The following is a 24,039-nucleotide window of genomic DNA, read 5'->3' as shown; positions in this document are numbered from 1 at the left end:
TACCAACTTAATCTAGCAAATAACAAAATACTTTAAAAAAAAAGTCTTGATTTGATTTGACCTGGAAGAGTTTGGGAGTAAAGTGAACCTCAAAAGCTGGAGTCACTTCTGCTGTAAGTGGTTTGGCCAGTGTGGGACTATTTATGTTTGTTAAAAAAGTAGTATGACTCAAAGTCAACCTTTAATCACTCACATAATTCCCTTCACCCTGTCACTACATTCAATGTACGCTGTCTAATTTTTATGTCTTTAGAAAGTGATTATTAGAGAGTGACACATCAGAGCACTGAACAAAAACAACAAAAAACTCATACAGAGATAATGGAATAAGTTGGGCAAGAGTTGACACATGGATAAAAAGATTACTGTGTGCATTATAATCTCCCAAATCTCCACACATGGCAGGCAGCAGGCAGGAGATGTTACTGCTGGTGCTTGGGAGAGGAGGGAGCAGGCAGCTTGCTGCCAACATAAATCAGTGTCATGGCCTTGAGCCACACCTTACTGGAGGAATGCCACTGAAGCACTTCCCTTGCTTTCTAGTGTCTTAATGCATACTCAGTGAGCAAAAAGGACTCTCTAATATTGATAGAGACATTTAATGTGAAAGTAATTTCGAACTGAAATGCCTGATTTATCAGTGAACCGAGTGTGACTTTTAATCACTGCATTCACCCACCTGTCTCATGGCTACGCCAGTCACAGTATGTGAGTATTTTTCTTAAACTGTGAGGCAAAATATTATATATATATATATATTATTTATTTATTTTTTTTTCCAGTGCCCTTTTTGGTTCGTGAGATAAAACGCCACAGAAAAATGTCCGTCAGCCTTTAGCTCAGTTGACTGCTGACAAGCAAAAGAAAAAAAGTTTTTACGTCTCCTTCCTAAAACTTTTAGCTTTCAATTTGATTATTTACAAAGCACGCCAGCTGCCTCAGGTCACCTTATCCGGTGAGGTGAAAAACTTTATATTTCAGAAAGAAATCCAGGTGTTTAATATCTCTAAAAAATATAATATTTTCTGATCTCCCAGCAAATGCAATTTTTCGTTTTGTAAGCCTACCTGTTAAGACAACACAGATAAAGACAAAGACACTTTCTATTTTAATGTCCTTTTAATGCCTGTTTTTTTCTTGTCTGACATTTCTTGGAAGCACAAAAGGAAACCAAACACAAATGCGCGCACACGCACACACCCAGGGTATCTTTTACGAACAAGGCGCACGCTGTGAACGCAGCTTAAACACGTGCACCCCCCACGCATTTTTTCCAAGACTCTGTTTGAAGAAAAAAACAAAAACAAAGATTAAATAAATGTGACTCATCTACGTCTTACTCAACTAACACTGAGCATCACCAATACAAAACCGAAGAAATAAGTCACGTTGATGAAGAAAAAAGAAAACACTACAATCATAGTATTTACATGATGCATAAGACGTGAAAATGTAAGCAGGACACGGTAAAAATTCTTTAAACTGAAAACACAAAGTTAAATTGCCATTAAAATAAAGCTGGAAGTCACTTCCATCAGATCTTTTTGCCTTTTTCCCCTCCGCTCTGTGAAGGAAGTCATCTGCTAAATATCAGTCTTTTGTTTGGCTGCCATTTAGATGAATCACTGGCCGCCCCCTTTCTTGTCTCAGCCTGATATGCTGTTATCTCGCAGGTAGGAAAAAGTCGGACACTGGTTGCAGAATGGCGAAAGATGCGTTTAATGACCAGACAGACATTTGAATGGGTGGGACTGAGTTCATCTAGCCAATTTGTAGATGTTTTGCAGGAGTCTCCGGCTGTATTCTCTGTGGTCGACCGGCTGGACTTCCATTACAGTTACCTTCACTCGACTCTCATCCTGTGGAGGAAACAGAGAGTTTGAGTTCAGTGCACAGCATCGGGTAAGGAAACAACAACTTTAACCTCTGTGATCAGCACGATTCAAGACTGCACATAATCATTAATCTACTGAACCAATTAAGACCCAAGCGGTGGAAAGTCTGCTTTAGGACTGAAACTTCCTGCTACTGACAGAGCTTTGCTGTCAGCTCAGACTTGTACCAACAACCTTCTTCTCAAAATCTATGCAAAAAGCCGCAAGGCCAGTAGATTTTATTGTATGGTCTAATTTCAGATCCTTTGGCAAGTGTGAGCCATGATGTCGTTAGTCATCTCGAGCTGAGCTGCATAATTTACATGGTATTTAATATGTTGATTTTAATTTGCATTGCCTGCTTCTTCTGTTTTGGAAAATCTCACAAATGTAAGAAAACGAGAGCGGCTTCCCCCCCCCCATAATGTAAGCGAATCTTGTCATCAAAGCACTCTCTTTGGGAACCAGACACCTCTGATGATGAATTTAAGCATTTCACCTCAAACGATGAAAATTCAGCAAGTCAGACTGAGTCCTGACTGTCGCAAGACTAAAAAAATAAAAAATAAACAAGAACACAAACACTGGCTACTGCACGATCACAGACTTCAGCAATATTTAGCATAAACTCGTGTGATTACTCAAACCCAATGTACTGTGTGATTATAAATTGACCCTATGTGGCCCCAAGGCGGGAAGCAGAGCAGGAAAGGTGACACTTTCCATGTCATTTACAAAAGTAAGCAAAAAGAAGGATGTTCCACCTGTTCCCTTTATATTAATAACAATTATATCAATAAAAACATATTCTAATCTGCCATATTATACAGAGCTACAGTGTTTAGTGCCTCGTAGCTTGAGGCTTCCTGGATCCACAGGCCAGCTTCTGTTTGAAGTTTGCATGTTCTCGGTGTGCCTGCGTGGGTTTCCTCCTCCCACAGATCAAAGACATGCTGGTTAGGTTAACTGGAGATTCTAAATTACCCATCGGTGTGAATGCGTGCTTGTACTTTCACAAACACAACAACAATTGAGATCGATAATTGTGTACGCAGATGTAAGCTGTCTCAACTGTTTGCAGTAAGAGTCACCATCAGTAAGTCAGATTCTGTACCATCAAACAATGGCATGATTTCCAGTGAAAGCATAAAGTCAAAAGCTCTTTTCTGTCATAATCAGTGATAATTATTAAAGGGTTCAATCCAGAGAGAATTAGCAATTCACTTAGGATAACCAGCATCAAGGATTGAACATTTGTTCACACGTTGATTCCACACTTCTACACGTATTTTCAATTTGCATCTACCTCAGGCAAATTAAACAATACGTGGGGGGAGGGGGGTTTGAATCGGAGGTTCCACTTGACAAAAGGTGACAACTTATTTAAAAATAATGGTTTTCCAAATGGTAGGGTACTGAGAGAAAGAAAGCTTGGTAATTTAATATGCACAGACTAATACTGCAATCTGGAGAAAACAATTACTTCGTAGCCAAACATTCACCCTTGTTCTCTAACTCAATTTCAGGCGGTGCACTGAACGAATAAATACCAGCACTTCTGGATGTGTAGACAAAAAGAAAAAAAAACAGAACACACACACATGCAAAAGTACAGCGCACAACTAGCCAATAAACATTTACACTTACTGATGCCACATCTTCAAAGAGAATAATTAAGATGCTGTACTGTACTGAGCAAAAAAAACAACCCAAAACTACCTGCAGAGAAATATTATTCATTAACAATCCAGCACTTAGGTCAAGACTGAAATATCTTAACACATCCACACAATAGGTTTTATGGAACTGAAATGAATAGGATAAATCCTACTACCATTTTTCCCATATATCCAGTAAAATGTATATGCAAGGCAACCTTGATAAAGGATTCTTAAAACTTGTCTGAAAGTGAATTAAGCCTCTGACAAGGTCACCAACCACCTTCTGTTAAATTCTACTGTAGGACTTTTGGGTCAAAAGGACTATTTTGGCCTATTTGCGAGAAAACACTGGAAAACTATTGCCCAGGAACACAAGTTTCTAGAAAGTCTGGCTCCTTGGAAACAATCTCTCTCTCTCTCTTTCAGAATTTTCAGAAATCTTTTTCCACACTCAAGGACAGCAAAAAGGTCTGAGTGTAATGTGGTGTGAATGCTGTGTTACGAGTGTACTCTGAATGGCCTGTCTGTTAAAACAGGGAAAGAAAAACAGATCCCCTATGACACTAATAGATTAAATGAGACACAATCAATGTATTCACTTCAGACTGATGCACTTGGACTCTGACACAAGCACAGATATATGTGCACTAATACAGCAACACATATTTAAGATGAATAATCAGCCAGCCTGGAACAGATTCAAAGACTAAGACTTGAACTTAATTATCACATCTGAGTACTGGTTCGAAATCAGAAATCAGATACACATTTCTTTGGATTGTCTTTTAAACAAATGCAAATTAAAAGATTATGTGTAAACAGCGCTCTTTAGTGCTCCGTAAATCCAATTCACCATGTTGTGAATTGTGTGTGTGTAGGAGAGGAAGATGAGCCTTTACTGCACTCAGTTCTGGAGCACTAGTTTCTGATTCACTGCACATGCTCCTGCCTTTGTAAGGCACCACCTTAATGAAACTCGGCAGACAGTTAAGACAGAACTTTATTTAAATGCAGCATTTACATTTTTATTTACGTCTGTTGCCAGCTGCGTTGGACTTTTTCATCGTGTGAAGGATTTGTAAATTTGTTTACCTGGTTGTGAATATAGACCAGATGTTGTGATGATAAATGCACATTTATCATCACAACATCTGTATAAGAGTCTCCCACTTTTATACCTGTCGTAAAGTATAAAAGCAGGCCAATTTTATCAGTTACTGCTTTGCTTCTTGTACTTTCTGCTTTCAGAGCTCACTTGAGCAAAGTAATCTATTCTTAATATAATATTTATTAAATGCCAAATGTGAAAAACTCCAAAGCTTTCAGAGACTACACCCCCCGACAGAGGGGTAGTCAAGTTGCCTTAAGCAATTTCTGCAATTTTCAAAAAAACAAAACAAAATGTCAATCACGTCTTCCTCATGTAGAGATTAGCCAGGTGAGAAGGGGGACAGAGGGAGTCTGACCTTCATTCTTAAACTCTCAATTATCATTCTTCACACAGCTGTCACCTTTAAAGCAGGGCTAAAAGAGACTGATGCTCTTCAGCACCGTCATCACCATATTTAAACAATTATTGTGGCTTCTCTGTAATTCTCATTAATCACAAAAAAGCGTACATATACACGAGTTAGCAATTGGAATGCTTATGTGTGAATAATATTTGTTTACTTACAAAACCATATACATTACGGTCCTGGGATTAAAGAGCCATTTTGCTGGATTTGAAAATCAGAGCACTTTGGCCACATCGTGACGGCTGCCACAGCCCTAAAACTAACCTTACCCATCGTCACGCAACAAAAGAAGCCTTAAACAAACTGAAAGGAGGTCATCTGGTCTGATGAGTCCTGTTTTCCTTTAAATCCCTCGTGTGCTATTTACTTTGGGAAATAACGTCAGTGCTGGTGTTTGCTTTTGGTGAGTGTGCTGCTCTGGCGAATGCTCTGAGCATCCCACATGGGTCCATAACACTGCTATAGACCAGGTACAACTCAGTGATTTCCCCCATCAGGAAAAACGGGCTATGCCACACTGCCCGTTGTTCAAGAACTGATTGAAGAACACGATGGACTCAAGGTTCTGTGAAACGTTACCTTCAATTTCCTCAAATCTCTAGAAAAAGTAGACACAACTACACAAATTATAGGCCTTCATAGGTTGATAATGTTAGGGTGACCTATATGCTTAAGGAATCTGATATTAAAACATATGAAACATTTTTTTCTTCCACACGAAATAAACAGATTTAGCTAAGATCTCTTATGTGTAGCTATTTATTTACATGCTTACATTCTTCAGGACTGCCCCCTGGTGGTCAAACTAAGTACTGCCAAGACTCATGCGATGGTTTTAAGGGTCTCCTTTTTACTTCTAGATCCCATTTCTTGGCCAATATATATGCTTTTACTGGCCGGGCCCTTTTTTAAAATATTATTTTCCTAAAATAGGCGATTATATAATATGAATTACCTTTGTGAGAGAAAGAAAAGAATTTATCATAACCTTGTCTAAACAGGATAATGGTCTAAATAGGAAGAGTGACTGATAGATAGATAGTACACTGGTAGAGTTGATGACTGAACAAAAAAAACATGTGCTTGTTAAGTCGAAAACCTGGTAGTTTGTCATCTCGCTTCTGTTCCTAAAAATAAGACAAACCTTAAAATATGATCCTAAGCCAGGTCGTTCTCTCTCTGCGTGTCTCTGTTATGACAAGTGACAAAGCACACACTTTACAACTTCATTAATCTTATTAGGTTCTGACATTTCATTGCGTTGTTCTATTTTTGTGAAAACAATGCGGTAGGACTTTTTGCCTTGTGTCACACAAGTGTGTAAGAATGAAGGCTTCGGTAGAAAGACAAAGTGAACAGCTCGTGTTTTGAATCGCAGGCTGTGCCAAATGCAGACGGAAAAAATGTCTGAATACAGTGATAAGCCTTATGTAGAACACGTTTCTATTCTGAGCTCATTATATCTACTTTGTTGAAAACTGAAACGATCAAAAAAGTGCTCCTATTTGTCTTGAACTCTTCCTGACACATCCTGCAATAGAAAAATAAGTATTTACCTAAAAAGTAAAAAAAAAAAGCTACTTGATTTGGATGCATTTGTGGTCTTGAAAAAACATGTTGTGAAAATGCTCTATGTCTCTCCACAGTATCACCTTTGATGCATAATTAACAGGTGATCAATGATTTTCTTTTTATTAAGTGCCAGCTGCAATTCATTTATTTTTAATATTGTTGAATTAACTGAATAACCAGAGCACTGAATTACATGAATAAATCTGTATCAGTCTCTGCCTCAAACACAGACATGCATGGCAAAATAGTGCCTGTAATGACAAGCGCTTACTGTGCCTGCATTTGCGTTCAGGGTGGAAAAAAAACCTGATTGCTCAGTTAGCTGTTCTCAGAGCTGCTTAGTTGTTCAGTAGATCATTTAAACTGTGTCTAAAACACTGTTGACATATTCAATTTTTCATTTCCATTTGCTGCCAGCCAGGGCCCTCTGAACTGCGATGACTCCCCTTTTCTCTGTCTCACAATTTGAGCCCAGATTACCTTGAAATTTCCTTTGGACATTGATGGTTCTCAGTGGATAATTTACACAGAATGTTCATACTCCCAAGGTGAAGTAGTGTTTGTTTTGAAAAACTATGACTCCTTCTGTAATGCAGCCCTGAGGACGGCATTTTAAGCCCCACCGGTGGTAAGGCTGCAAGAAAAGCAAAATCATCAAAATGCTATTTGTTCTGACCAAAGCGTCTGCATTGTTCAATATAATGGAAACTGCAGCCTCCTCTATTTGCTCCTCTAACTTCAGGCTGGCAAGTAGACGTGATATGCTGAAACAGAGCGTAAACAGTTTCCTCCGCTTTCTACATAAAGATCACACTTTACTGAAATAAACATTATCGTTGGTGAAGTTAGACTTTCCTCACTTTATGGTTTATGAACTCTGCATAGTTTTCCTTGTAGATTTTCTCGAGGTCAGGACACAGACCATTCAGAGCTCATCCTACATCTCAATCATTCCACTCAGACTCTCGGTATGTGCCCCAGCAGCAAATTAGACTCTGAATAATTACGCTAATTAGGCTTAGAAAGACAATAGCTAAATTCTAATTAGCGACTAATTAAGAGAAATGAATTCACAGCTGTATTTGTTTTCTGTTATCCAAAGTGCACTGGCTATAAAACAACTCCCGTCACTCTTATACTAATTGAAATGAGTTCGGATTCATGTTATGTGACTGACAGCATGTCGTGATTATACTGCTGTGGTGGGGCGTGGTCTGCGGTGCCGTGCAGGGAGGGCGGACACACCTGCACGGCATCCTTAATCACGCCCGCCTAGTTAAAAACACGGGGACTCAGGGGTTGGCGGGTGTTGTGGTGTGACAAATATTGAATAAAATGGCTCAAACCTATGATCCCTGGACCCGCCATGTCTCATTCACACCACAACTGCATATTATGTAGCCTTACATGCTTGGGTCTGCAGTGCAACCGACTGGAAGACAATATCTGATGATGAGTGCTTTAACAAACTCATGAATGGCATGCAGATCATTCATTAATGCACTGCAATAGGTTATTATTGACAAAAATAATGCATGTTCCCTTAATCTAAGCAGAAATATTTTTTCTGTTATATGTCTTTACATTAATGAGAATTTGAAAATTTGTTCATTTCTACGTGACTTCATAAAGAAAAGTGCCAATTATGCTTGGGTAAATGAAGCCTTTGTTAACACAGCTGGTTAAATTGTGGTTTATGTCAGCACTAACACTTCATATTGCCTCTTTTAATTTCATCCTTAAGGATCCTGCTGATCAGTAAATACCGTCCATTGCTAAAACTACAAGCTTTTCCTTATATAATTTTTTAATAATTAGGCTTTATACAAGTATCAAAGCACCAAAGACACTTCGACATGCGGACTGGAGGGGTTTGGATTCAAACCAAAGGCTTCCTGATTAGTATCCATTATTATTATTATTATTATTATTATCATGTGTGGCTGTGGAGTTGATAAGCAGAAAATGTTGTAATTTCCCAAAACAATTACATAATTGTAATTGGTCGCTGTCATATAAAAGAAACAGCTCACACAAACACATCTGTGTATTGTAGCTGCTTTTTATTGTGAAACTGACCCAGGGGATAAACCATTTACTAACTTCTACAACAATGTGACTTGTGTGCAAACCTTTTGTGCATTTTGAAAGCCTATTATTGCTGTATTGGGGAAATAAGATGCTTGCTGGTGTATTTGTTGAATATAGCGATAATACGGCTGTTTGTGACACTAGCCAATCAGCGTTGAATATTCCTCCAGGATCACTGAAAGAATGCTTGTAGGACAATGATGAGCACTAGTGTGTACCAGTATATTCTGCTTTGCTGCTAAATTGTATTGCACTGTACCACTTTATATTGCACAGCAGTTTTTAGCCACTTACGTTGTAGGTCTCTAGCTTGACTCTGTTTTTAAAGATGTGAGTTGTGAAGTTGGCTTTCTGGAAGACTTCATCGAAGGCAGCTTCATCCTTAGAAACAAAAAACAAGGGAAATACAACATCAGGAAGCACAGGAAGTAGTCTTTTACAGTTAAACCTTCTGGCAAAATTGCAAAGGCAATTTTCTTGTCCGCCTATGTGTCTTACTGTGTCTCTGAGATGTCCGAGAGTTTCTGCGCTGTGACCCAACAGGGCCTCAGCTGTCTCCTGGAAGCACGTCACCCACTGGTTATCCCCGAAGTCAGCTAAGTTGGCCTGAGAGAGGAACAGGCCGAGATGATGAGTGGGCGAGAGATTATTTATATGTGTATGTGTGGTCATGCATATTCATGTAGGTTACAATAATTCTCATCACAGTATGTATAACAACCACTATTGATGTGCACTGTGCACACTTACAGAAAGTAAGAGCCTGTATTTAAAGTTGGGGAACTCTTTGTTACACTTTTCGCAGCGGTACAGCCCGTTCTGCTGGTCGATGACCTTCTTGTTGCAGTCTGCAGATGGACAAGCTTGGTACAGACAATTCTCCTTACGAATGTACAGCACTGTCGCCACGCAGCTGAAATACTGTGCCTGTATAAAATGGAACACAAAAACATATTTATCTTATTACAGGGGTTGAGCTCGATTGCTATAAACACCAAATCATATTGCTGCAATCGGATTGTCTCGGAAGCTGCAGTTAATCTGTAGGTGCTGTGCTAACCAGCAGCAGTTTAATTGCATTTTGTCTATTATATTTTTCAGTCTATTACTCTTCCATATTAAATGTGAATGTGGCAAATCAACCAAATCACCCGAGACTTGTTTTAAGAACTTTGCATTTAATGTGCAATTTTTGCAACAGTCAAACTATTCCTGCTGGAACCGGGAGACAATCTAGCATTGTTTCACCAGCTAATTAACACCAGTCCTCAAAAGCATAATTTAAGTCGGTGTCAGTAAAAATATGGCAAATTGACAGCATACAGCTGGAGGAGAAAGGAACTCATGGCAGAATAATAGTCAGTGCCAGTGTTATGGATCATTTAGTTTTCCTGTTTAACTGGCAGCTTTCTCCTTTGAATGTTTGCAGAGCTGGCAGATGTTAAAACAAGAAATTAACTGTAGCCGTCCTTGTAGCTGGCTCATATTTGCCTCCTTTCATTCAAGCTTTCAGAGCAAAGCCATCTGATTGCTTTTTTTTTTTTTTTGGAGTTCTAGAGTTGAATAAAACTGTTACACCATCTTGTAGACTCTTGAGCCAAGATTAAAGTTAAAGGTATGCGTATGGACACTGAAAAAAAACAGATCTGTACAAAAGTTTGAAACAAAAGTCTAAACAAATAATTGTAAATATAAATGCACTGACAGCTGATGACATTTCCAGTGCTTTGTCATTCTATAATTCCTTACATTTTGTGGTAGCAATTAACAACTGCAGGCTGCTTTAAGGCAGCTGACAAAAGATCTAAAACTGAAGCTAACCACAAAAGACAAACAAACCTCCCATACAAGAGCTTGAGGAAGGTTTAGCTGACAGAGAAGAGGTGGTGCACCTTTCCCTTGTGCAGTGTTGATGCGTAAACAAGACTTACACAAAACAAGTTATCAGTAGGAAACATGGACTGCTACCTCATTCGGGAACTGAACATGTAATCTTTCAATAAAAAAGGAGCAGCATTTAAAAAAACGACAAACAAACAAAAAACAGCAGAACACAGGAGTGGAATAATTCAACAAATACCAAAATCTGTATGCAAATATCACGCAGTCAATCAAGAGTGAAGCTAAAAATAAGTTAGCTTCTATAAAGCAGCACTGATGCACAATCCCTTTTACTGTTTGTGATTTTTAAATTGATAAAGAAAAAAGGAGTGCACTAATATTAATATTGAGCAGCACATTAAAAGAAACATTCATCAGCGCTCAAGGTGAATAACCCTCAGTGGATGTGTTGTTTTCATCTAAACATTGTAAGTATTCTTTTGGTATTTTCTTGTGTTTTAAGCTGCCTTACTTTTAAAATCGTGACTTAAAAGTGATGAAATTAAACGATAAAATCCAAAAGAAATGTGAGATCGAGAGGAATAAAAGTGGACCTTTCAGAGCGGACAGTTTTAAAGAGGGTGAAAGAGAAATATTAAATAAAATAAAAATAAACTCAGATCAAATTTGGCATCAACTGTAAAGCTGTTGCCAACAAGTTGGCCCAGCTGGTAGATGCATGCTGTTTACACATCTCTATTTGACTTCCAAACAATCTTGGAACTGTTTAAAAAGAGAGCAGAGGGAGTTTGAGAATTCTTTGCATAATAAATGCAAGATGAGATGGATCTCTTTCTCTCTTCCTCTCTAGTTTTGAAATAGTGCTAATGTGCTAATGTATGCGCGCGCACAAGCACGCTGACATATACACACGGCTGCGGTGCAAGGTTATATGCAAAGACCCAAACTTGTGCATTTGCAATACACATACAATGAGCTGAACTTCTTTCTGTTAGGAATTTAAATTAAAGTGTACACAGTCAAACAGCATCAAATTAAAATGCAGCGATATTGCTGTAATTTAAACAGATATTAGCTCCTTAGGCGGCAGAACTCACACTGGTAAAATCAACAGCTAAAAAGGAAAGAAATGCTAATTCTATGGGGGGAAAAGGCTATTCTCTCATCCTGTGGAGACGCTCGGCATTTGATTTCCATAAATATAAATATAAAGAATGCACACAGCACAGGAACTGCATCTCGTTGGGAAAAGGCACGCACGTGGACGTGCCTGCATGCAAACATACACGCAGTTAAGCACGGGGTGATGAATGTGATATACCTGCACATGCTTGGAAAAACCACAGAAATTTTTTTTTCTTCGATTCACCAGAGGGCATTTCTTCTATCAGGAGAACAGGTCTTAAACAAGATGTTGGAATTGAAGCCAGAATTTAAAATGAAATGCTTTAAAATGCATTCTAAACAACAACTACAAGCTAGAGCTGGGCCAGACTCATTACTAATGTTGGCCTAAATGAGTCTATCAAAGACTCTTTCTAGGATGCCGGCCAAATTCGTGTGCACACACACACACACACACACACACACACACGCTGACAGAGCAATGCTGTTCCTTCGTTATACAGCCCACACTCGCTGTAAACTGTTTAGTAAGAGCATGGAATGTGAAAAGGCCATTGTGTTCACAGCGTCACTCATGAGAGGGTTGATGATGTCCTCTGTCCTCATGACCTCTACAGATACTGCCAGTCAGACTTAGAGCTCTTTGACACTTTTTCCCCCTCTAGCTAACACTGACTCACATCCTCATAATCTGTCCACCCATCCATCTACCCAGTACACATGCCACACGGCAAGAACCCCTCTTGAACACTTAGTAAGGCTTTTTTTTTTTTTTAATTAGGAGAATTCCTCCCGTTAGCAACAGCGCTCTCCCCCTCAACACTCCACTCCCATTTTCCGCCTGCCTCATCACGTTTTGCAGACTTGGGCAGATTGGAGCGCTGGAAGGCTGGAGAGGTGGGAAGGCGATGAGTGGGGAAGGTGGTAGAAGGGTGGACGTAACAAGAGAAAAGAAAACAGGATGCTTTTTGAAAGCACGGGGTTGTTGAGGACTCCTAATGTTGGCAGATGCTACAGACAATGAGCGGATAGAGGTCATCGCGATCTGAACCATAGTGATTCCCACAAAACTAGACCACTCTAAATAAATCCCACTGCATTTGTCATCATCTTTCCAGTTCTCCCTTTGTGTTTTATTCTCTCCCTCAGTATTCCAGTGTATACACAAAAGCCTTGGGGCAAAGTCTTAACCTTAAGCACACTGAGGAGCGCCTGGAAGAGTAGCATGACTAACGCTGCACATAAAAACACACACACTACAATGCAAAAATACGTGTGCACACTTACCTAAAGATTCAGAAACATTAACACACACACACACACACACACATAGCTCTGAAAATAGTTTTCATTCTTATCACACCAAATCCCTGTGTCACCTTCTGGCACCTAAATGCAATTAAAATTTGTATGTGGAAGGGCAACCAAGTGAAAATCTACTTCACATAATTGACGTGGCTGCACATGCCAACTTTAATGCTTGTCCCCAAACCCCAACACAGACATTGCTACATTAATTAGAAATAGCTTGTATGCTTGCATCTGTGTGCGCGCACACACACACGCAAACAGTCACACACTTACATGGAGGAAAACAGGTAGAATGTCAAATTAGATTCCTTCAAACTATAAGCTAATGATTTGAATTCCATTATTATAACCAAAGCCGCAACCTCAGAGTGCGCGAGAGACAAGCTTCTTAAAGCCTTTCAATTACAGAATCAGTAGGTGGTACGCAGGGCAGACAGCTAAGAAGACAGAAAAGAGGACAGGACAGAGGATAAGAAGAGGGGAAAAAATAAGAAAAACAAGAAAAAGAGGGATTTCTCACCTTTCAACCCTCATCCTGACTTTACCTTTTCTTAATAACCCTTGTCACTTCTATCCAGTCCACTCTTCACTACTTTCTTTACACCTTCTTCTGTGGCCTTGGTCCCCGCCCTCCCCCAAGAAAAAAAACATCCCTCAGTGCAGCTTTGTAAGTGACATGTAGCTTGAGTGGCTCTGCCTGCCTTTTTCCACTCATCAGCTCTCAGTCTCCCACATTTTCTATCTGCGCCACTTCCCTTCTGGTAATGTTATGCCCTATAGGCTTCCCACACCTCCAAAAACATAATTAGAAATTTTTATTAGAAGCGACATTGATCTTGAAGCTACCCGTAAGTGGCTTCCAATTAAATGCGAGGAATGAGGCAGACTAGTCTGAACTAAATCTCATTAATTAGAAATTTTAGGAGTGGCGCATCACATTTAGATGCACTCTGCTTTTGGTCAAAAGGTTGATAATTCTGTGCAATGACACCTCTTAAAATGGCACACATTCAATTTGAAGGTTCTTGCGTGCTCATCCAATGGCGTTTGGCTTTACTGCTAATACGTAAGCATCGCTATCTCCCTCCCACAGCTAAAACAAGAGAAGCATGACTCTAATCCATGAAGTCATAGCAAGGCACAGCCTACAGCTGCTCTGTTTACAATGAATGGAAGACTGACTGTGGATTTGTGTTTGTCTAAATGCTTACATTTAAATGAGGCTGAGCAGCAGTCAGGTCTAAAAATCGCTGGAACCATGTCTGTTTACAGAAAAGCTTCTTTGATAGTTTTTAATAAGAGGCCTTCAATCACATTATGATCCTGTGATGTTTAGCAGTAAGGATTGCTTTCATCGTGCATTTTGTGGGTTCAGTTCAGTGATAATGGCTTTACTTGCATGACCATATTCAGACTCGGCTGTGCTGTGTATGAATTCTGACATGAATTTAAAAGAAATTCTGGTTATTTTCTTACAGGAGAGGGAAAAAAATACAGCATTTTTGTTTTCAGAATTAAATGTAACTTTTCCTTTCTAACTCCCTGTCAGTTATTTGCACTTTGTGAGTTCCTGATTTTTCAGCAATTTCCCTTTCATATAGTGTATTACATTGCATATTAATTACATACAAAGTGAAATATTTCAAGCCTTTTTTTTATTTAATTTTGAAGATGATGGCTTGCAGCTCTTAATGCTCAGAAATCCAGTATCTCAGATTATTATTCCACGATTAGATAAAAAATGTTGGGGCTCCTTTTACTGCATTGGAGTGGCGCTTGTGGCAAAGCTGAGGTGTTACTAAAGTCCAGATCGCTTGCTGCCTTCAGCTCATCTGGATTTTGGGATTTTCCTCATCTTCCTCTTGAAAATACCCCATAGATTCTCTGTGTGGTTCAGGTCAGGCGAGTTGGCTGGTCAGTGAAGCACAGTAATAACATGGTCAGCAAAGCTTTTGGCAAAGTATGACGTACTTCAAAATCTCCTGTTTTACGCCCGCATTGACTTTGGACTTTGATTAAATACACCTGACCAACCTCCACCAAAACCAGCAGATGACATGGCACCCAAATCATCACAGACTGTGGAAACTTCACACTGGACTTCAAACACCTTGGACTCTGTGCCTCCTTACTCTTCAAGTAGACTCTTTGACCTTAATTTACAAATGAAATGCAAAATGTACTTTCATCTAAAAAGAGGACTTTGGACCACTCCAGTTCCTTTTCCTTCTGACGCCATCTCTGGTTTAGTAGTGGCTTTACATCACTGATATTAGCAATGCAACAGTTGTACCTCCTTTCCTAAAGACATCTGCGTGGTGAGTAGGGCTGCCACAAACGATTATTTTGATAGTCGACTAGTCACCGATTATTTTTGCGATTAGTCGACTAATCAGATCGTGCATCCATTGGACGTAAAACGTACAGCTTATTGCACCAGCATGCATCTGCTCTTATATAACTATCATTAGCTTACAGCTTTAAGTGTTTAAGGTATGTACTAACTAAAAATAAAGACAAGATGATAGTTTATTAAAGTTTAATTAAATTTGCAGATTGTTTCGGTGAAGTTTAATAAACTCCTTGCTTGTCATCCCATTCCAATGAACTTTTCACTAATACGGTTTGGTACACCACTCTGCAAACAGCCAGCTTTTTCAGCAGTAACCTTATGTAGCTTACTCTCTTTGTGGAGGGTCAAGCATTGTCATCTGGAAAACTGCTAAGTCAGCAGTCTTCCAAGTGACTGCAGTTGAATGTAATGCACTACACCAAAGGATACACTTTCTGTAATGCTGCATTTTGGATTTTCATGACCTAAAAACTGTAATCGCCTAAATAAACATATCACTATATTTATTTCCATTCATGTGTAATGAATACAGAATATATGAAACAAAACACAATCATTTTTGCAATATTCTAATTTCTCCAGACGCAGCTGTATACTAGGGGTGCAATGATACACAAAATTCATGGTTCGGTTCGATACTTTGGTGTCACGGTTCTGTATTTTTTCGATACAAAAAAATGTTCATGCTTTTTTAATTTGTCATTTATTAAAATTATAAATATATATTTTAACTCAAAAGTACAGTTTTTAAATTTAATGTTGCTGAAACAACAAAATAATAATAATAAAAAAAATCTATCTGATCGAGAAATCACTCATCTTTGGAAAAGAGTTTATTACAGAGAAATGGCTCTTTCCAAAATAAAAGCTATAGTATACGCTTCTTCTGGTCTATATTCTCAGCAGCATATTAAACCTATCAGGTCCCCATAAGGAGAATCATGTGCTAACGGCTGTCTAAATGACTCGGGTAAAGTTTGTAGCATGCCTGCTTGTTGTTTTTGTCTGCTTCCACTTGTCTTTGCACTAGGATGATGTCGGCGTAAATGTGCAGTCATATTCGTTGTGTTCCCACTAGTGCTGTCAGCGTTAATCTCGTTAAAATGACATTAACGCCATAACGCGGCAAATCTCCGTTAACGAGTTACCAGGGATCGCCCCGTGCGTGGGGCTGGACGGTGTCAACACGTTAACAAGCTAACTGCGCTAACGCACTAGTTCTCACAAATTGAGCATTGCGTGGCACATCCGACATACTGTTTTACTTTTGTCCATGACGCGCTTACCTTCAGGGTCATACTTCACATGAAAACCAAGATAGTACCAAACGCCAGCTCTGGTGGGGGAGGTTCAATTTCGGGTAGCGTTGAGGCAGTTGCCATGTTGCAACGAGCTTAGCTTCTGTCTTGCTAGCTTGCGCTGCGCTCAGTGGATCCGCACTCGACAGTGCAGCCTAGGCGAAGTAGTCGAACGCAGATCCAGTGAGTGCTCAACACAGACAGCATCGTCAGAAGAAAAGTTGATAAAATAAATAAAAAATTTTGTGTTGTTCGATACATATGCGTACCGAACCAAAAGCACTGTATCGAACGGTTCAATATCGATATGAGTATTGTTGCACCCCTACTGTATACGTAATTCAAGAAAGCCCAATCCACACTGTGAAGGTAACAAGAGCAAGCAAGTTAAAGTTAAGAAATAAAAAATTTAAAAACAGCATTACACTCCTGACGTCAAAGTCCGTCAACATGATGGATTTGTCCCTGTGTGACTGGAAACTTTCAAAGCATTAAAGCTTTAACTCTTTGATTTTTTGGGGCTGGTGCCAAAACTCAATGTTTACAGTGCTTGTCTTACAACGCCGGAATGATTTTCTGTTATCAACCTTGGCTGTACTGTAGCTATGCTGATGTTACATCATCTGCATAGGGTCTCTTTCATTCCTCTTCAAACAGCAGCCAGCTGCCTGAGTGAGAGAAGGATTTTCTGACTCACATATCAATCTGCTTTCTACCAAGATTTTCATAAAGAACTGACTCAGAAATCAAACTAAAACTGCAACACAAACAACAAGATTTACCCTTTTGCTGTTTAACACCTTATGGTTTAATTTTGATCAGATTCACTGCAGATCTCACACTGTGCATTCAATGTAGCAAGCACTATAGCTGCTTGTGGTTCATAAAACAGTTAATAAAACATAAAACAATCAAAGACTGTAAAACAAAGTCACCTAATCCTAACTGCAAAGAACATTTTAATGGCGTCCATGGATCTTACTTTAGTCTCGTCCACCCCATTCCTGAAATTTATTCTGATATTGGCTGCTATTTGGGTAAACCATCAGTGATTTTTATTTTATTTCCCTTTTAAATCTAAATGCATGTAATGATAATATCTTTGGAAATAAGGTAATGCAATGTGTGTGTAAGTATGTTTGCATGTGTTGAGGTCACCTTCTCTCCATGGCCCATGTCTTCATTCTTAATGTCGCTCAGTGTTTTCCAGTTCATGTTTAATCCTGTGCCTGCTGACCTGGTCTCTGTCAGCGACTGGCTGTTGACTGCAAAGCCTTCCCGGTCATACCTATAGAGATGACACGTACATGAATAAATATGCGTCGATTAGGCATAGCATTATAAGCACTGACAGGTGAAGTGAATAATACTGATTCTCTCGTCATCATGGCGTCTGTTAGTGGGCTGGATATATTAGGGAGTGATTGAATATTTTGTCCTCAAAGTTGATGCGTTAGAAGCAGGATAAATGGACATGTTTAAGGATTTCAGTGAGTTTGACGAGGGCCAAATTATGATGGCTCGATGACTGGGTCAGCGGGGTGTTCACAGTCACAATCTATTAATAGCAGCCCAAGGAAGGAACACTGGTGAACCAGTGACAGGGTCATTAACGGCCAAGGTTCACTAATGCATGTGGAGAGCGAACAAAAGAGCTACTGTAGCTCAAATTGCCGAAAACGTTTATGCGAATTTCTGATTAAAAAGTGTCCGAATACACAGTGCATCACAGTTTCTTGTGTACGGGGCTGTATAGCTGCAAAACAGTTAGGGTGATTATGGCCCCTCTTCACCACTGAAAGTGAGGATCAGAACTGGAGCAGAGAGCAATGGAAGAAGATGGCCTGGTCTGATGAGTCACATTTTCTTTCACAACATGTGGATGGCCAACTTTGTGTGCATTGATTACCCACAAAACACCTGGCACCAGGATGCACTATGAGAATAAGGCGAGTCGGCAGTGGCAGGGTGATGCTTTGGGCAATGTTCTGCTGGGAAACCTTGGATCCATCCATGTGGATGTTACTTTTACATGTAGTAGCTACCTAGACACTGTTGCAGACCATGTACACCCTTTCAGTGAAATAGCATTCCTTGAAGTCTCTTTCCGCAGGACATTGCACCCTGCCACAAAGCGAAAATGGTTCAGGAATGGTGCATGAGGTATTTACTTGGTCTCAAAATTTCAAAGCCCTCAATCCAATCAAGCATTTGTGGGATGTGCTGGACAAACAAGCCTGATCCATGGAGGCTAATATCTTGGTCCAGATACCACAGCATACCTTCACGGATCCAGTGGAATCCATGACAAGTCAGGGCTACATGGCAGCAAAAAGGGTCCCAACACAATATTAAACAGGTGGTCATAATGTTATGCCTGATGGGTGTATGTCCAGGCATGCCTATGAACCAAAACACATTGGTATATTCTTTTTAAATTGTCATGCACATTATACAGAGAGCAGGGAAAAGAAATACGGATTTGATAAGTCAAAAGAAAGCACACCGTATGCTTGAGGACACAAGTAAAGATCCCTGGATACTGAAAATATTAAACTACACTAGATGTTCCATAAACACTGGACCTGAATATGTTCAGCAGTGTATCTATTTGTGAAAAAGAAAGTGTCAAAGCAAATGTGTGTATATTTTTTTACATGTTTGTTCTATGGCATTTTCTTGAGGAGTAACTAAACTCAATCACTAACTGCACTGTATCAATTATAATCCAAATAAGCATCTTCAGACATGTCTGAATCGCTCTTGTAACTGATTTCCAGACACAACATCCTGCAAAATATATGATCTGACATATGGCTGCCAAATGCATTAACAGACCATTTATAATTTTTTCTCTGCATACATTAGTATCCACATACACAGTTCATTCACCAAGTGAAAAATACAAATAAATAAAACCTATGCATAATAGTGTCTATGCATGCCTTTTATTAATTTATCTACCTTTTTAATATACCATCTAAAATCTTCATGGATCAGTGTGACTCCTGCTCAGCAGTCTAACTAAGCAGTGCAATCTAATCAACTCATCATCCAAATTCATCAGCTTCCTTGAATTATGCAAAGAAGTCTGGTCCAAACAATCCCACATAGCACTGCATCGCCACAGGAAGTAGAGTCAGACAGACCTCCTTTGTCTTTCTAAAGCACAGACCTAAATATAAAAAAGAAGTGGATAACTGTCTGGTACTTGACTAACTTCATTGTCATTCATTGACTGCTGCCAGCATGTAAACTTGAATAAGCACCAAACAGCAGCTGAGATCGAGAGGAAAAGCTGCGGATTAGAGGAGAATGGAAGGAGTGATGAAAGGAAGGAGGGTGCTGTTCTTTTACTTATTTAGCCCTTTAAATATCAACACCAGAGATCAATAAGACCAAGATTAAAGCTAGATCAATGCAGCCTACCCCTTCACTTTCTCCTGCACACATAAGTAACTGGCATAACTAATATAACGTACCCGTAAAAGTGGCCAAAATGATCAATCATGGAACAATTAGCAGAATTCATAATGCAGTCATTAACAATTTAAAAGTGTGAACAGAACCATGCCTTCGGGAACACGCCTGAAATTACTGTATTTACACTTTGAAGGTATGAGTGCTGTTTGACGCAATTTAGTGCCTACGAATAGATTTCAAGAGTAGCACACAGGAAATCATATGCACACAGAAGGATTGTTATGTACACACAAACACACACACACACACAGAGGGAGAAAAAGGGAAAAAGCATTTTTGTTTCAACAGTGTCCAGACTTGGGAACAGCCTTAATGAGTGAATGAGTCATAATTCAAAATCCCTCCACAGGAGCTGCTAATAAGAATCCAGTTTGATGCTGCTCACCACGTTCCCATCTTTGTGAGGAAGTACAAAAGCAGTTAGGAGCTGGAAAACACAAATACTTGTGCTTTGTTTCTGTGGTGCTCCCTCCTTCCGCCCTTCTGTCTACATCCTGTCTCGAGTCCTGCTGGGACTGAGGGGGCACATGCCACCAGTCTCCAGCCAAGTAATCACTGGGGCTTTGCATTTATATTCATGTGTGAGACGCCTGGTGGAATTTACCATACTTCATTTCATTTGTATGAGCAATGCAGTAGGGTATTTTTTTTTTACAAAGAACTTCTTGATGTGATTATCGGTGCAAGTGTATAATTGTTGGTGTATTGCTGCACATCAGAGTGACTCACCAGGCTCTCAGTCTAAAGGCCTGTGGTATATCTGGGTTGACCATGACTGTTGAACTGAACAATGCAGAGAGAGATCTTCCCCCAAAATCAGACAATCGAGCTCCTTTGATGGCAACCACTGGCTGTGTAGAGCCATCAAAATTTTCTGCCTGGAGAAAGAAAAAAAAAGAAGAAGAAAAGTGTCTAAGAAAGTAATTCAGGAGACAGAATGTGAGGCTGCAAAAGCAGTTGTGTTATTGTCTCTTACTTGTTTAGTCTGTGTCTGCAGCTTGAAGACACCAGAAAGTAATATTTGGTATGGTGTGCTTTCATAATTGGACAACCTACAAGTTAATTTGAAAGTCATTTTTGGATTTCTGCAAAAAGGAGGGGATTAGCTCTTGCAGATCGAATGAGCTTAGAGAAGAATAGTGCTATTTCATGCACATTCGAGAGTTATTTAGCCTTCTGTCTCAAATAGGAGACTCTCGTCCAAAAAATCACTGAAGGTCACAGGAATGATTTGACCGATCCAAATTTTACAGCCCAGAAAACCTAATCAGAGTGTTTTTGTACTCGAGAGCACCCAAAGAGAGATGTGTGACTACACATGCATGGCTGTATGCACACACACATACATGGGCAACTACATAAACACGTTCAATTAAAGAGTGCTCAACACTTTTTAATGTCAAATTGGAAATCAATCCATGGATACAAAAAGACAGAGAGTGAGAGAGAGATTACAGTTATTACCTCTTCGCCCCACAGTGTGACTGTCACGACTTTGCCTGTTTCGTCGATTATGCTGAGAGCCCTCTTGGAGACTTCTCTGCTGTTCTTAGTGGTGATACGGGATACATCCTCAGCACTCTTACATATTCCAATCACATCTAGAGGTAGAGAAAATCATTTTACAACTCCATCTCTTGATAACAGGAAGACAATATCCTTACAGTTGGGCATGAAAAAAAGCGTTATGTGAAGAGCACCTCCTGAGATGTCTCTACACAGTGTAGAATTTAAAAATACCCCCTGGATATACTCTACATAATGTGAAGTGTTATCACATCATAAGCAGTAAAGGCCCAACAGAGCACAGAGCTGACACCCCTCTGATATTGCCAAGTTACAGCAGAGTGACATAAATGTCATACCAGGCTGGCTAACACCCAGCACCACTTTCCAAATGACAACAAACACACTCATCCCTCTTTCAAGTTTCTTGTCATGTCAAGGCCTAAACACTTCATTCAGGATTACTGCACTGAGGAGCAATGAGGAGCTCTAAGATAATAAAGAAAAAATGATAAAAACAAAATATTCAAATACAGATTTCAGTTCGACTTGAGTCAACAATTGCTTTGTTCCTTTACAAGATGGAATCAAAATGGCATGACTCCACCCATAAAAAGCATAAAGAAAACATGACTGAATATGGCAGATTTCTCCATCTAGGTAGTCTTCTTAAGAAGCTCATCACAATTTCCTCCTGCTATAACTGGATCACTCCCTGTAAGCTGTCTGTTTCAAAGTGCTGTAAACAGCCACATGATGGCATTCACTGTGGCATTCAGATCATTTGTTCCCTCAGATACATCAGAAAATGACAGAATTGTGCACTGATAGTCTAACCAAGGAGGACAAACTGGTAGTGCACAAACATACTCCTGCTAATACACCTGAAGTTAAATCTGAAGTACCTGTACCTGAAGTGTACCATTTTCTGGTTGTGGCTAATAAAGCCGTTTGGCTTCTGGGTCAAAACCCAGCTCTCATCAACATGTAAATCAGGTACTATTTTGTGTTTTGCGGTCATTGTCTCCAGCAGTGTATTTCATAAAGTAATTATCGTCACACTGTGAAGAAACTGCTTGGTACCAGCATCTGCTGAGGTGTGTAGTCTGCTACATGTGCTGCAAACAGTACTGTAGTATTATAAAAATGCTGCTATGTAGTGACACCACTGATAAATTACCCCAAATATCTTTTCCATGCATTAAATTCTGTAAAAACAACAAGCTGTCATATTAACAAGATCAGACATTTACATCATATCTCTGATGGGTGATTATAGGTATCAGACAGGCGTTGACTACCTGTCATAAGAAAACACAAATATTTATTCATTAAGCAAATAACAAACTAAATAAATGTTTTATACCAAAATCTAGACAAGTCAGAAATTAATCAAGTATGACATCCATCCATTTAAACTATTTTTTAATCAAAAAATAATCATGTTTACAATGGGTTTTTTTGTTTTTTATAAAAAAGCAAATGTGAAAATGCACAGATAACAACAATAATTATATTTTAGTGTTAAAAACAACATTTGAATTAAAACGCTTGTGCATAAAGGTGGATTAACCATTACTGAAAGAGAAGAAATGAGTTTTGGTACAAAATACTGTTACAAATACTGTTTTTACTATTTTACTATTACTATTTTGAATATTGCCATCTCTGAAAAGCCTCATTGCGGGTGACCGTTGCCATTTCACTTGAGATAAATGATGTTTATAACATTATTTATCTCCTTGTGTACGTGAAATAAAACACAAAAAAAATCTACGGGGGGGGGGGGTCTGTAGCACGTTTCATGGTGCCCTGAGGATTTACACATTTGTGTTCATGTATTTAACAAAATAACTACACTGAATAACAACACCTTTTTTCAGATCACTCATCTCATCTTATTTTTAGGGCAGGGATAGCTCAGTAGGTAGAGTGGTTGCCCCATGATCGGAAGGTCGGGGGTTCGATTCCCCTTAACAGCTACCCTGAGGTACCCCTGAGCAAGGTACCGTCCCTACACACTGCTCCCCGGGCGCCCAATGGCTGCCCACTGCTTCACTGAGTGAATGGGTTAAATGCAGAGAGCAATTTCCCCACGGGGCTCAATAAAGTACAATAATGTACACACTTTCTGGCCTTTCTGCCTTCTCTGCTAGCCTTTTTCTAAACTCTCCCCTTCCTACCCATCCTCCCGGTATTTCTGTCAGTGCTCTCTCAGCCCTCCTTAATTCCATTATGATTGAGACGTCATCCACCTCTGAACTCCATTATCACCACAGGAACAGGCTGACAGTTCTCATTACCATGTTATAATCCCCTATTTAACAAAGGAGTAGAGTGAGAGGCAGTCGAGGGAGAGAGCGAATAGAGAGTCAACAGATGACACACGGGACATGTAACACTGCC

At 39.5% G+C, this 24,039-nt stretch overlaps 1 protein-coding gene across 1 annotated transcript in view; it reads right to left on the bottom strand.

Annotated features, from left to right (window-relative positions):
- Positions 1–1,093: 1,093 nt before the first annotated feature.
- The window catches only part of LOC147320763 (replication protein A 70 kDa DNA-binding subunit-like), a 56,267-nt gene continuing 33,321 nt past the window's right edge, over positions 1,094–24,039 (bottom strand). Inside the window, exons 11-17 of the mRNA XM_086308952.1 lie at positions 21,592–21,728; positions 20,857–21,005; positions 17,803–17,932; positions 9,466–9,642; positions 9,214–9,321; positions 9,010–9,096; positions 1,094–1,859 (exon numbers count right to left, since the gene is read on the bottom strand). Of these exons, the coding sequence (XP_086165078.1) occupies positions 1,758–1,859; positions 9,010–9,096; positions 9,214–9,321; positions 9,466–9,642; positions 17,803–17,932; positions 20,857–21,005; positions 21,592–21,728 (890 nt within the window). The 3' untranslated portion in view covers positions 1,094–1,757. The remainder of the gene's footprint in view (positions 1,860–9,009; positions 9,097–9,213; positions 9,322–9,465; positions 9,643–17,802; positions 17,933–20,856; positions 21,006–21,591; positions 21,729–24,039) is intronic.

This window comes from Aulonocara sp. 'chitande type north' Nkhata Bay, linkage group LG10 (assembly GCF_057382095.1).
Source record: "Aulonocara sp. 'chitande type north' Nkhata Bay isolate Kocher_YH1m ecotype deep benthic linkage group LG10, A_spYH_male_GT1.1, whole genome shotgun sequence".
Classification (NCBI taxonomy): Eukaryota; Metazoa; Chordata; class Actinopteri; order Cichliformes; family Cichlidae; genus Aulonocara; species Aulonocara sp. 'chitande type north' Nkhata Bay.
This window is presented reverse-complemented; position numbering and strand designations above follow the sequence as displayed.